This window comes from Mirounga leonina, unplaced genomic scaffold, assembly GCF_011800145.1.
Source record: "Mirounga leonina isolate KUSES-001 unplaced genomic scaffold, KU_Mleo_1.0 Mir_152, whole genome shotgun sequence".
NCBI lineage: Eukaryota > Metazoa > Chordata > Mammalia > Carnivora > Phocidae > Mirounga > Mirounga leonina.
In genome coordinates this window covers 15,337,440-15,349,537 of record NW_023270380.1, presented here as the reverse complement: position 1 = coordinate 15,349,537, position 12,098 = coordinate 15,337,440, and the positions used below count along the sequence as shown (strand labels likewise).

Below are 12,098 nucleotides of genomic sequence, written 5' to 3'. Positions count from 1 at the left end.
TAATTAACTTTTTAACCTTGATTCAGTCACTTAATCTTTCTGATTTTCTAATCCTCTTTTGTAAAATGAGAGAGTTAAATTAGATTGTTTCTAGGGTCTTTTAAAATCTTAAGATTACCTGAGAAAATACATCAGCACTTGGGTTCTACTTTGACCTTCATTACCAAATGAGAAAGAGAAAGCTTTATGATTTTCTTTTTTTTTTTTTTTAGAAATAGAGATTTATCTACATCATACTGGCAATATTACAAAAATAAAATTTGTATTTATAATTGCTTGATTTTATGCATTTAAGACTAGCTATAAAATGTTAATACAAAATGTTCACATAAAATGTTATTATTTATCTAGTGACTGTCCTGTTTTATTATGTGCTTAACTGATGCTGTTGAATTACTCATATTTATTACAACATTAATGGTATCATTTTATTGTGAATACTATTGGTATTTAGTTTCAGGAAAGCTAACTCTGATACCATGCTGACATCAGTGATAAAAAGGAGATAGCATTTTAAAAGACTGGTGCTTATTTAAATGCTTGTAGGAAGAGCCAAGAAGTTGAAGATGAAAAATGCTAGACTTTGAAATTGATCTTTCTCAAACAACCCCAAGATCCAAGTGGGGAGGGGGAGAGCAGAAACATATGTAATTAGCAATTTTAGCATTTGAATTATTGTGGAAAGGAGCAGAGGAAGGGAAGGAATAAGGTTGGATGAAGGAGAAGCTGGTGTTGGACCACAGCTGTTCTGTCTATCCTCTGCCTGGGGGCTTAGGCTTCTTTGTGTTGCATTTTAAAGTTGTCTTCTCTGTAGCAGATACACCAGCATCTTTGGGTGTAGAGGTCCTCTGTGCAGTATTGTGGATGTAAATAGTTTAGTTCCCTTGTGGGAAAATAGTCTTAGGGGAAAGAATAAGGAAACACACAAAGCATAATCAGTTCAGTGTAAACCATATTCTCATGAGTGGAAAGAGCCTCATATTCTGGTAAAGACTTCATCAAGTATTCCAGACCAGTAAGCTGAAGCTGTAGAAAGTGCCAAAAGCAGGAAAGGCCTAACTTTTTGAAAGAAAACTTTGAATCTGGAGTACAAGTGTGTTCTAGGTAAAAAAAAAAAAATGTGAATTCAGTGAAAGAATCTCTTACCTCCAGGGTTACCAAGGTGAGTGTTAAGTCAGTTTATAGAGGAAGCCCCAGGCTACTAATTTATTTATTTATTTATTTATTTAAAGATTTTATTTATTTATTTGAGAGAGAGAATGAGATAGAGAGAGAGAGCATGAGACGGGGGAAGGTCAGAGGGATAAGCAGACTCCCCTCTGAGCAGAGAGCCGGATGCGGGACTCGATCCTGGGACTCCAGGATCATGACCTGAGCCGAAGGCAGTCGCTTAACCAACTGAGCCACCCAGGTGCCCCCCAGGCTACTAATTTAAAAAGAAGGTGAGCCTATATGTTTTTTTTTGTTTTTTTTTTTTTGCCAAGAGCTCCTGGGCCAGTGGTCTTCTAAATCAAGTGTGTGAGGATATTGTATATCCATAGACAATGTAGAGTCTTCTGTCCCACACCAGAAGATTCTGATCTAATATGTCTCAACGTGGACACTACCACAAACCCACTTTGGGGAGGCAACCAGGGTATCATGCCCTTAAGTATTTAGCCTAGAAAAGGGAAAGGATGCAATTAAAATGTTTAAAATATTATAAGGGAAATTAATAAGGTATATGCAAGCTATTTACCCCATTCCATAGAATAGAATAAGACTCCTAATTTTGAGCAATTATTATTAATAATGGATACATATGTTTTTATATGTGCATACATATACATATGTATATACAACATATATACATGTGCACACACACACACATATGTAATCTTATTTAACCCTTATGCTAAACTGAGGTGTTAGTATTACTCTCATTTTTTTAGATGGCAGTGGTCAAACTGAAATAATTTGCCCAGGATGTGGTACACATCCAAATTCTAACTCAGGAATGTGTGGTTAAAAATCCTGTGCTCAACAACATCCCTCAGCCAGGGTTCTTACCAATATGGCGGAGGGCAGATATTATAGGACTTCTTATCCACAGACAATGTGCTGGCTGGAAAAAGGAACAGACTTATAAAATGTTTAAATGACTTGATGAATAACAGATGCTCAAAGAAGCGAGGGTCATGAGGGTAGTAACAGGGAGAGTATGCATCCTGGGGATGCTGCTGGAGCCAGGTCACCACCTGGAAAGATAATAGGTCTACTTCAAAATGAGAAGTGGGTCTCTGTAATGCACATTAAATTTGGTAACTTGTGGATATTTTCCTTCCCACCATGTTTTCCTTTGCATCTAGCCCTAAGACTAATACCTGTAAGTTTATAAGTAACATTTCATCAACCATTTTAACCTACTGTAAACATCTTACTCTTAGGGGCACGTGGGTGGCTCAGGCTATTAAGCATCTGCCTTCAGCTCAGGTCATGATCCCAGGGTCCTGGGATCGAGTCCCGCATGGGGCTCCTTGCTCAACGGGGAGCCTGCTTCTCCCTCTGCTGCTCCCCCTGCTTGTGCTCTCTCTCTCTCTCTTTATCTCTCTCTAACAAATAAATAAATAAAATCTTTAAAAAAATCTTACTCTTAAATTCTCAGTTGTAAATATATATATAAATATATATATATATTTTGAAAAGAACAATTAGAATTTGATTCATTTTATTGACAGATTTTAACAATAAAGTGACAAATCCAGAGGTCAGAATAAATACAGATACTTTTATTATAAATTATAAAAGCTGATTATAAAAAAGATTTTAATTTGAAATGAGATAATTTTGGAACAATACTGTGATAAATGTTAAGTGTGATTTTTTTTTTAAAGATTTTATTTATTTATTCATGAGAGATAGAGAGAGAGAGAGAGAGGCAGAGGCAGAGGGAGAAGCAGGCTCCCCGCGGAGCAGGGAGCCCGATGTGGGACTCGATCCCAGGACCCTGGGATCATGACCTGAGCTGAAGGCAGACGCTTAACCGACTGAGCCACCCAGGTGTCCCAAGTGTGAATTTTTTAAGTCACTGCAACTTTTTAGAGTGCTTATATTCTATAGGTACTCATCTATTGAGGGTATGTCCAGGAACAGTTTGGACTTAGGCATAAGATGATAACCTGAAACAAATTTTCAGTGCCTATGATCTGTATTTCTCTGCAAAGCTTTTCATTTTTATTTTTGTTTTTTTAAAAATTTTATTTATTTATTTGACAGAGAGAGACACAGCACAAGAGGGAACATAAGCAGGGGGAGTGGGAGAGGGAGAAGCAGGCTTCCCGCTGAGCAAGGAGCCCGATGTCGGGCTTGATCCCAGGACCCTGGGATCATGACCTGAGCCGAAGGCAGATGCCTAACGACTGAGCCACCCAGGCGCCCTCTGCAAAGCTTTTTAAAACATAGGCTCTTTTAGCATAATAATCTCAGAAAAACATTATTGGTGACCATGTATTTTAATTGAAGCAATTAATAAAAAGAACTTTGGTTTTAGAGAGAGAGAGCAACAGTGAGTGGGTAAGCTGGTGAGGAGGGGCAGAGGGAGTCTTAAGCTGGGTCCACGTTCAGCGTGGAGCCTGACACAGGGCTTGATCTCATGACCCTGAGATCATGACCTGCATTGAAATCAAGAGTTGGATGCTTAGGGTGCCTGGGTGGCTCAGTCAGTTAAGCGACTGCCTTCGGCTCAGGTCATGATCCCAGGGTCCTGGGATCGAGTCCCACTTCAGACTCCTTGCTCAGCGGGGAGTCCGGTTCTCCCTCTCCCTCTGCCCCTGCTTGTGTCCCCTCTCTCGCTGTGTCTCTCTCTGTCAAATAAATAAAATCTTAAAAAAAAAAAAGGTTGGATGCTTAATTGACTGAGCCACCCAGTTGCCCCAAAAGAACTTTGGGCTATTTTAAGAAAATTCTAGCCCCCAAATAGAAATGACAACAAATGTGTTTTTAGTGAAAAGTGATTTTGTTAAAATAAGTTTAAAGCATACAATTTAGGCAGTGGTTGTATGTTCTTCGAGACAGAAGGCTAACTGTAGTCAGACAGTAGTGGTAGCATCTTCCAGGTGGAAGACAACTAACTTTCTCATTACTCTAATTTTAGCCAGTGCTACTTCTGTGTAAACCTTGAACATCTTGCCTCTGTAGCTTTTGTTGAGCAAAGAAATTTCAGAGTTTAGAGATACCCAAAAAGTTGATTATGTTAGTGCTCCTATTTTTGTCTTTATAGTAACAGAGTGTCCTCTTGCCCTTCAAAAATTTCCCTATCAATGCAAGGCTTTAATTAAATCTAATTTCTAGCTATTCATAATATATTCTTCAAAGAAGACTTTTGTTTGCAACTAATTTACACAACAATTACTTTATGAGCCTGACTCTTGACATGCATTTACATGAAGCCATTGATGTCAGCAAGAAAACTAATAAAACGCAGCCCGGATTTTCTTTTGTGTGTTATTTTAATCAGTACTCCCTCTGCTGGTTTAATAGGAAGAGAGCCCTAGGGACAGCTCATATTACCAGATATTTATAGAATACCTTTTGCTATTAGAAAGACATTAAAAAGTAAAGTCAGAAGTCAAGGCTCCTGTTAATTTATTACCTTTATTTGTACAGCTATTTGGTTTTAATTCACACTATTAATCTAAGTAGGAAAAAATTGGTACCCTGAGGCATTTCCTTTCTTTTTTTTTTTTTTAAAGATTTTATTTATTTATTTGACAGAGAGAGAGAGAGAGAGCACAAGTAGGCAGAGAGGCAGACAGAGGGAGAGGGAGAAGAAGACTCTCCACCGAGCAGGGAGCCCAACATGGGGCTCGATCCCAGGACCCTGGGATCATGACCTGAGCCGAAGGCAGCCACTTAACCGACTGAGCCACCCACGTGCCCCGAGGCATTTCCTTTCTTTTTACTGAGATAATTTCATAGAAACATGATATTTCGGTGGTAGCTTTTATTTTGCCATCCTTTCATTCTGAATTATTTTATTGTTTTCTCTAAAAAATCAAAATGTCCTCTCCTATAAGCCCAATGGCAGACCACGGACTGCGGTCTGTCATTAAAGGTGATGTGGATTTTCCCCCATCTTGTTTCTGTTCTCTTTCTCTGCAGGCACTCCATCTGCACGGTGTACATTGAAGTGCTTCCTCCAAATAATCAAAGCCCTCCCCGCTTCCCACAGTTGATGTACAGCCTCGAAATCAGTGAAGCCATGAGGATTGGTGCTGTTTTATTAAATCTACAGGTATGCTTCTTGGTAGATATGTAAAGCTCTATGGAGACAACCTTGAAGGCTGATGGGTGTGTATTTGTGTGTGGGTAAGGGGGAGAATTCACATGTCTGCTTGCACTCTAGTACAGGGAAATTCTATCTGGAAAGGAAAACGGGGCTCATGTGGACAGAGGGTTTCCTCGGCTAATCGATTCTATTGATTGCCACCACTGAAGGACTGACGTTACCTGGCAGGGATTAGCTGCAATCATTACAAGACAGAATGAAGGGACTGGAAACATGCAGTTGAATATTTTGTACTTTGCACCCAAAGAGTCTGCAGCTATTATTTTCTGTCTCGAATTCCTTTGCCCAGCAGGATTTAGTTTTGCTGCAGTGTGGTATAGAGAAAATAGCTTTGGGTTCACGGACGGACGGTAGGCATTCTAATTCTGAGGCAGACAACTTCATTCTATGGCCATGGGCAAATCTCGTAATTGCTGGGCCTCGTTTATTCATTTAGGTGAAGGGAGGAGGGCTAGCTGATATTTGCATCTGCAGGTCCAGATTCATAGGCATATGAGTTACTTGCAGGATGATTGCTTGGTTTTCACTGTTTATATATTCCTGACTAAAACACATTTGGCCAGAAATGGTTGTATCTTTCACTGAATCTATAAGTCAGGCTTCACATGGTGTTGATAATTGCCCCTTGCTGTAAGAATCATCACGTGACACATCACTCTACTCGTGGGTGTCGAGAGGACAGGAAACCGACCTTCTCCTGGTGTCATTACACGGGAACGGCTGAGCTTGCTGACAAGAGTTCGGAAAGCTGGCCTTGAAGGGTAGGACAGATAGATGTGCATGTGATGCTTCAGGAAAATCCCAGTATCGATCTTTACCACCAAAGGAGGTGACACAAGGCATAGTTACATCTTGCCCACCTCCCATTTGAATGCACACAGCCTCTCACCCAAAGCCTGATGAGGTAAAAGTGGAGATTGCAGCGAATGTTTGAACTGGAAAGGATGTGAAAGTAATAAGACACATCATCCTCATGATCCAGACATGGGAATTGAACCCCGTGGAAAGTAACTGGGGCCTAGATCAGTTGGTTACATTTTCATTATGTCCAAAACAGGGCTCATTCCCTTAGATCCCTCAGAGTACCCGAGGCTGCCAGAACTTTGTCTGGCATTACCAGATACTTCTCTGTGCCTCTGCTCTAGTATCTATTTGGTTGCTTTTCCCCAGGTAACTACAGAGACCTTGCTTCTGTGGTTCATTTACTATTAAAATATGTGGGAAACAAGATTATGTGAAGGTAGTCATGTTAGCAACAAGGAAATTTAGAGTATTTTTTTTTAAGATTTTATTTATTTATTTGAGAGAAAGAGAGTGAGAGAGAGAGAGAGCACAAGAGTGGGGAGCGGGAGAGGGAGAAGCAGACTCCCTAGAGTATTTTAACGGACAAAATAAAAGAACCCCATAGTCTCTGAAAACCAAATATGAAGACAAGTACATTTAATGGAATAATGAAAATCTTATATACATACATATAATCCACATATACAAATATATGGATTTATTTGTGTAAACAAGAAGAAAAGCTAAATAAATCCTAGATTTGTGCTAAGATTCAGGCTAAGAAATCGTACACTTTTTATGTTTAAATATTCCTTCAGAATGTGCCTTTGTATGATTTCACTTTCTATAAGGTAACATAATCCTATTTATAAGATGGCCCTAGGTCTCATTTCAATAAATCCCAGAAAGGTCCAGGAACCACATTATAGGAGAATAACTCTACCTGTGAGTTAAAGATGAAAAGGAGTTGATCTTTTTCATATCTCAAATTTCTCTACTGCGAAAGCTGAGCGAATATGTGAAATGACATTTCTCTTCACCCTTCCTGCTTCTGGTAGGAGCAAAAGAAAGGGCACCAATTGCAGTGGCAGTCTCTATGGGAAAGAACGAGGGTGTCATCACCAAGGCTTTTTTCCTAAGCCACCAGCCATTCCCTTTTGCTCCTGATCAACTGAGACTGAATTTAAACTAGTGACCTAAAAACTGAAAAGCTTCTACCAAATTACTCTCCCAGAGACTTCTAATAACAGAACGCATCAGTGGTACCTGGGGCTCGTCCTCCTCTCTTTCACATGCCGCACTGCCCGCTGCTGACTCACTGCTCAATTTAGAAAGGCAGGATTTGTGGAGAAATATATTTTCCCAGGGAACAGCAGCCTGGTTTCAGCATGATCTGTTTTGACTGAGATCAAAGTGGTTTCTTCTCAGACAACAATCCTTCTTTCTCCTCCTCCCTTCCCCTTCTAAGTATTTTCCTTCCATTCTGTCTCAAAACTGCTGGGGAGGCTGTGATTTTCCTCAGCTTATTAAGGCTGTCTCGACTGGCTCTGGCATACATGGCATTCAGTGGGGGAGAATGTGAGCCAGGGCTCTGCTTTTCCAAACTTCCTGTGCTGAGCAGGGTTGGCATTAGGTGGCATTTTTTTTTTCTTCCAGAGTTGGTCAGATCCTTCTCCAAAGCATGATTGTGCACCACCCCCACTTGCCAGCGAAACCTATTAGAGGCGTGTGCCCCAGCTGTGCACCGGGATCATGGGATCATGGGAGCCCCTGTGCACAGATGGCCCCACTGTCCCATCATGTCCATCTTTAGTCTGAAATCAGCCATGGTGGGCACATTTATGCTACAGAAGTTAGCAGATGCAACAAATCAGTACCTTTCGCTCCATCCACAGCTAGTTGTTAATCCTTACCAGCACACCACCGGATGTGGAGCCAATTTCTTCAAGTACTTAAGTAACTAGAATATGTTAGCTTCATCAGCCTCCTCCATCTTTTTCCCTCTGAGATTTTGAAATCCCCTTGTACCATCACCATTACCCTGGTGCTCATATAAAAATAGTAATAGGTAATGTGTACGTGGCATTTAATGAGGCACCTGCCTTTGCAGATAGCTAGGATATATTCTGCACACACCCAGACTCAGAACTTCAGCAATTTGTGACTGAGAAGGGTTATATCTCACTCCCACTGTATATCTACCATGGATCAGTGCCCATTCCATCCTCCATCATTCACCCCATGCCAAATGAAAGGGCAGCCTCTATGCAGAGCAGTGTTGTTCTTCTGACAGAGTGAAAAGACAGGCACAATAAACCACAATTTGGATCTTAATGCTTCTCCCAGAAGTGACCCCTGACTCTGCTGCCCGCGGTTCATCCACCAAACCCAGGCACAGACTGCTCCTGAGCTCCTCACCTCAGGGATGCATAATTCTCCTGTGGGAAACATGTACTAACTGCCTGGCTACTCTGATATCAAGAGCTGCGGGTTCTTTGGTTCATCGCTTGCCTTCCATGTTATTGCAGGCAACCATTTTGCTAAATGAGTTTTCACTGCCAACCATGATTCCCATCCTGATAGCTTCCAGTAACAGTTTCCTCACCAGCTTCCAGTCTCTTAAAACCATGCTATTTATTTTCTGGGTGTTTATCAGGCACACTCCACCTTTAACTGTCAAGTTGGGATCAGTTAGGATAGCTAGGTTTATGTTGCCAAATTCCATAGTCAGTGCTATCAACAGTCAGAGACTGTGCTGTATTCAGTCTTCACTCCACAACCCAGCTGATGAAGTGGTCTCTGCCTAGAACAAGGGATTTCCTGAGGGCAATGTTTGCTGTGGGAAACACAGCAGAACAAAACAAAACCCAGTTCTTCATTGTTACCTACAAGTGAGGCATGGAATAACTACCATATTTTTTTGTTTTTTCCATCGGCCAAGGCAATTCATATGGCTACTCCTGAGTTAATAGGTCAAGAATGTACAATCTTCATGTAGACAAATGGCACCTTAGGTTACATGGCAAAAGCTGATGTCAGTGGAACAGGGATATCTTACTTCCCTAGAAAGGGACTGCCAGTATTTTCAAAATATTAACTTTGAACATTAAAGTGTATAAATATGTATGCATCTGTTAACATTTATATAAATAAAATAAATAAATAAAAACTTCGGCACACATAATGTTTCCCCATTTGATTCTTATAAAAACCCAAAGCAATTGGAGCTATTATCATTGTAATTTTACAAATGGGGAAACTGAGCTACAAAAAATGAGAAACCCATTGCTCAACCAACATTCAGAAGTCTTCACCTGTTAATCACCCTCCCTGCTCCCCACTGCAGAATGCTTCCTATTTCACTTTCTAGACCAAGAGAAAATGTATATTCCCTTTACAAACAACTTATTGATAAGCAATCTTTTTAGAAATAGCTGAGTCATTCATATATCACATAGTCCTTTTTTTTTTTTTTTTTAAGATTTATTTATCTTAGAGAGCACATGCATGTATGGGTGAGAGCGGGTTGAGGAACACAGGGAGAGAATCCTCAAGCAGACTCCTTCTTGAGCATGGAGGCCAGTACAGGGCTCCATCCCATGGCCCTGAGATCATGACTTGAGCCAAAACCAAGAATCAGTAGCTCAAAAAACCGAGCCACCCAGGCGCCCCACATAATCCATTCCTAAAGACGAAAGGTTAAAAGTTAGTTGTCACAACACTAAATCCTGCATCACATCCATTGTTTCTAATAACAAATAAAGATATCATTAATTGATTTAGTAGAATTCGATAAATCAGAGTGTTTAACAAGTTCTCTTAATTCAAATTATTGTCTTACCATAATACTTCTCAGTTATTTATTAGCTTTTATTTTTAATTTTCCACTTATTAGTTGTGATGCATTTTTGGAGGTCAGCTACCTTAACCTACTAAAACACAGTTGTGTGTCCTCGGCTTCTGTATGATGCACCATTGCATTGGGTCACCACTCTGACCTAACACATAGGCGGGTATTATCTTTATTCTCCAACAAATGAGGAAATGGAAACTTAGAAACAGCAAGGTTTGGGAGCCAGAGTAGTTTTTTGGGTTTCTTTTTGTTTTAATTTTCTCCCCTTTGACTTCTAAATCAGGACTCTACTATATCATATTATTTTAGTTTCAGTTATAGAAAAACTATTAAATTTTCTTTTTTCCCTATGGGGTGGTGGGTGTTTTTTATATTACATTAGTTTTGTGTTTTCCAAAGGTTAATTTTATGATGTTTATGAGGGTAAAATATATGACAGATTGAAGGGAAGATCCAATTTATCTCAATAGTCTCAGGAATAAACAATTAAAGGAAATGTTGGCTATTTTCCTCTCTCACATAGAGGTTATAGACAAAATATGGATTATAACCTGGACAAAGCATGGTTAAGTAAAAAATACTAAATTCTCAGATCCTACCTCAAAGAATTCCTGGTCGTTAATAGGATACTCTCCAAGAACCCAGGTAGGAGAGACCCCATATGGTTTTGGAGACCTTTACCTTAGAAATAGTGAGGGTGAATGTTTTGGTCCTCTAGTGGTTGCTGGTCCAGTGTTTCTCTTAGTCCAAGACTGAGAGAAGAAAATCCAAGAGGAGGTAGGGGAGGTTGGCATCTAGTTCTTTAACTGAATGGCTGCTGGGATTTGAGTCTGTGCAACTGCCCCGGGGGGTGGCACTGGAACCAGGTGTCATGGTGGAGTGGGCAGTTGGCAAGAGGGTGTGGACTGTTGCCCATATTGTAGGTAAGATTATCCTGCCGGGGCCCATAGAGCTCAGAGTGCGGGCTCCTAAGTGTCAATAAAAATGAAGGGAACGAACTGCAGCACGTGGAAAAGAGACATGCATGCACACCAAGATGTACAACAAAGGGCCACCAGCCGAGCATTACTCACGAATGTCCCTCAGGCGCCACCAGTCCCTAGGATGGCGGCTTGGGATCCAGCCCCGTAACAGTGGAGTCTGCTGGTGCCAATTCCTCCCACACTGATCCTCATGCAACCTCAACATAGTCAGTCCCTTTAAGAAGCATGTTTTTTCCCTGTAGCCTCTCTATCCCAGTGTCAGAGGGGAAATGAGAGGAAGAAAGATGAATACGAGTGAGAAAATCACACACTCGAAGTCTCTAGAAACAAAATTGGCTTTAAAGTAAAAAGGAGGGGTGCCTGGGTGGCTCAGTCGTTAAGCGTCTGCCTTCGGCTCAGGTCATGATCCCGGGGTCCTGGGATCGAGCCCCGCATCAGGCTCCCTGCTCCACAGGAAGCCTGCTTCTCCCTCTCCCACTCCCCCTGCTTGTTGTTCCCTCTCTCTCTGTGTGTCTCTCACTGTCAAATAAATAAATAAAATCTTTTAAAATAAATAAAGTAAAAAGGAAGGTGTCCTATTAGGAAGAGTTAGAGAGTTTTGCTAAATGACAGTTGTAGACTTTTAGACCAAGACACGCCTGGAGGAGTCAGCTGTACGATGGAAGCGGGAGTGAGCGACACAGCAGCTTGAGAGCAGCCTGGAAGAAATGAAGCCATTTCATTTCTTCTCCGGGAGATTCCTTATCCAAACTGGGCACAGGATAATGCAGAGCTGAACTTTTGTACTTACAACCAAAATGCACAGGAAGGAAAAAATTCAGAGATTGCGTGGAGGTGCAGATCTGTATTGCATTTGGCATTTAAATCAAGCATCTCTGGCCTTAGCCCTACTTCATTCCCACACTTCTCAGCTTGATGCCTTAAGCAAAGCAGAAAAGGGCATGATTCTCAAGGCTTTGACTTTATAACCTGGCTCATTCATGATGGAGCACTTAGTTTCTTGCACACTTCTACAGACAAAGTATCTAGTCATCGGCTTTAAGTTCATGCCCGACTGTAAAGAACAAATCTTAATTATAACAAGTTGGGGATCAAATGCTCTACCCGCCTGTGGCTGGGTAGGTCATCCCAAAGGGAAGCTCAAGTACACTTT

General features: G+C 40.9%; 1 protein-coding gene across 8 annotated transcripts in view; it reads left to right on the top strand.

Moving 5' to 3' along the window:
- Positions 1 to 12,098, top strand: part of PCDH15 (protocadherin related 15) — a 789,625-nt gene that overhangs the window by 491,142 nt on the left and 286,385 nt on the right. For all 8 annotated transcript variants that reach the window (XM_035008612.1, XM_035008611.1, XM_035008610.1 and 5 more), the window contains one exon: positions 5,140 to 5,272. In XM_035008612.1, the coding sequence (XP_034864503.1) occupies positions 5,140 to 5,272 (133 nt within the window). The remainder of the gene's footprint in view (positions 1 to 5,139; positions 5,273 to 12,098) is intronic.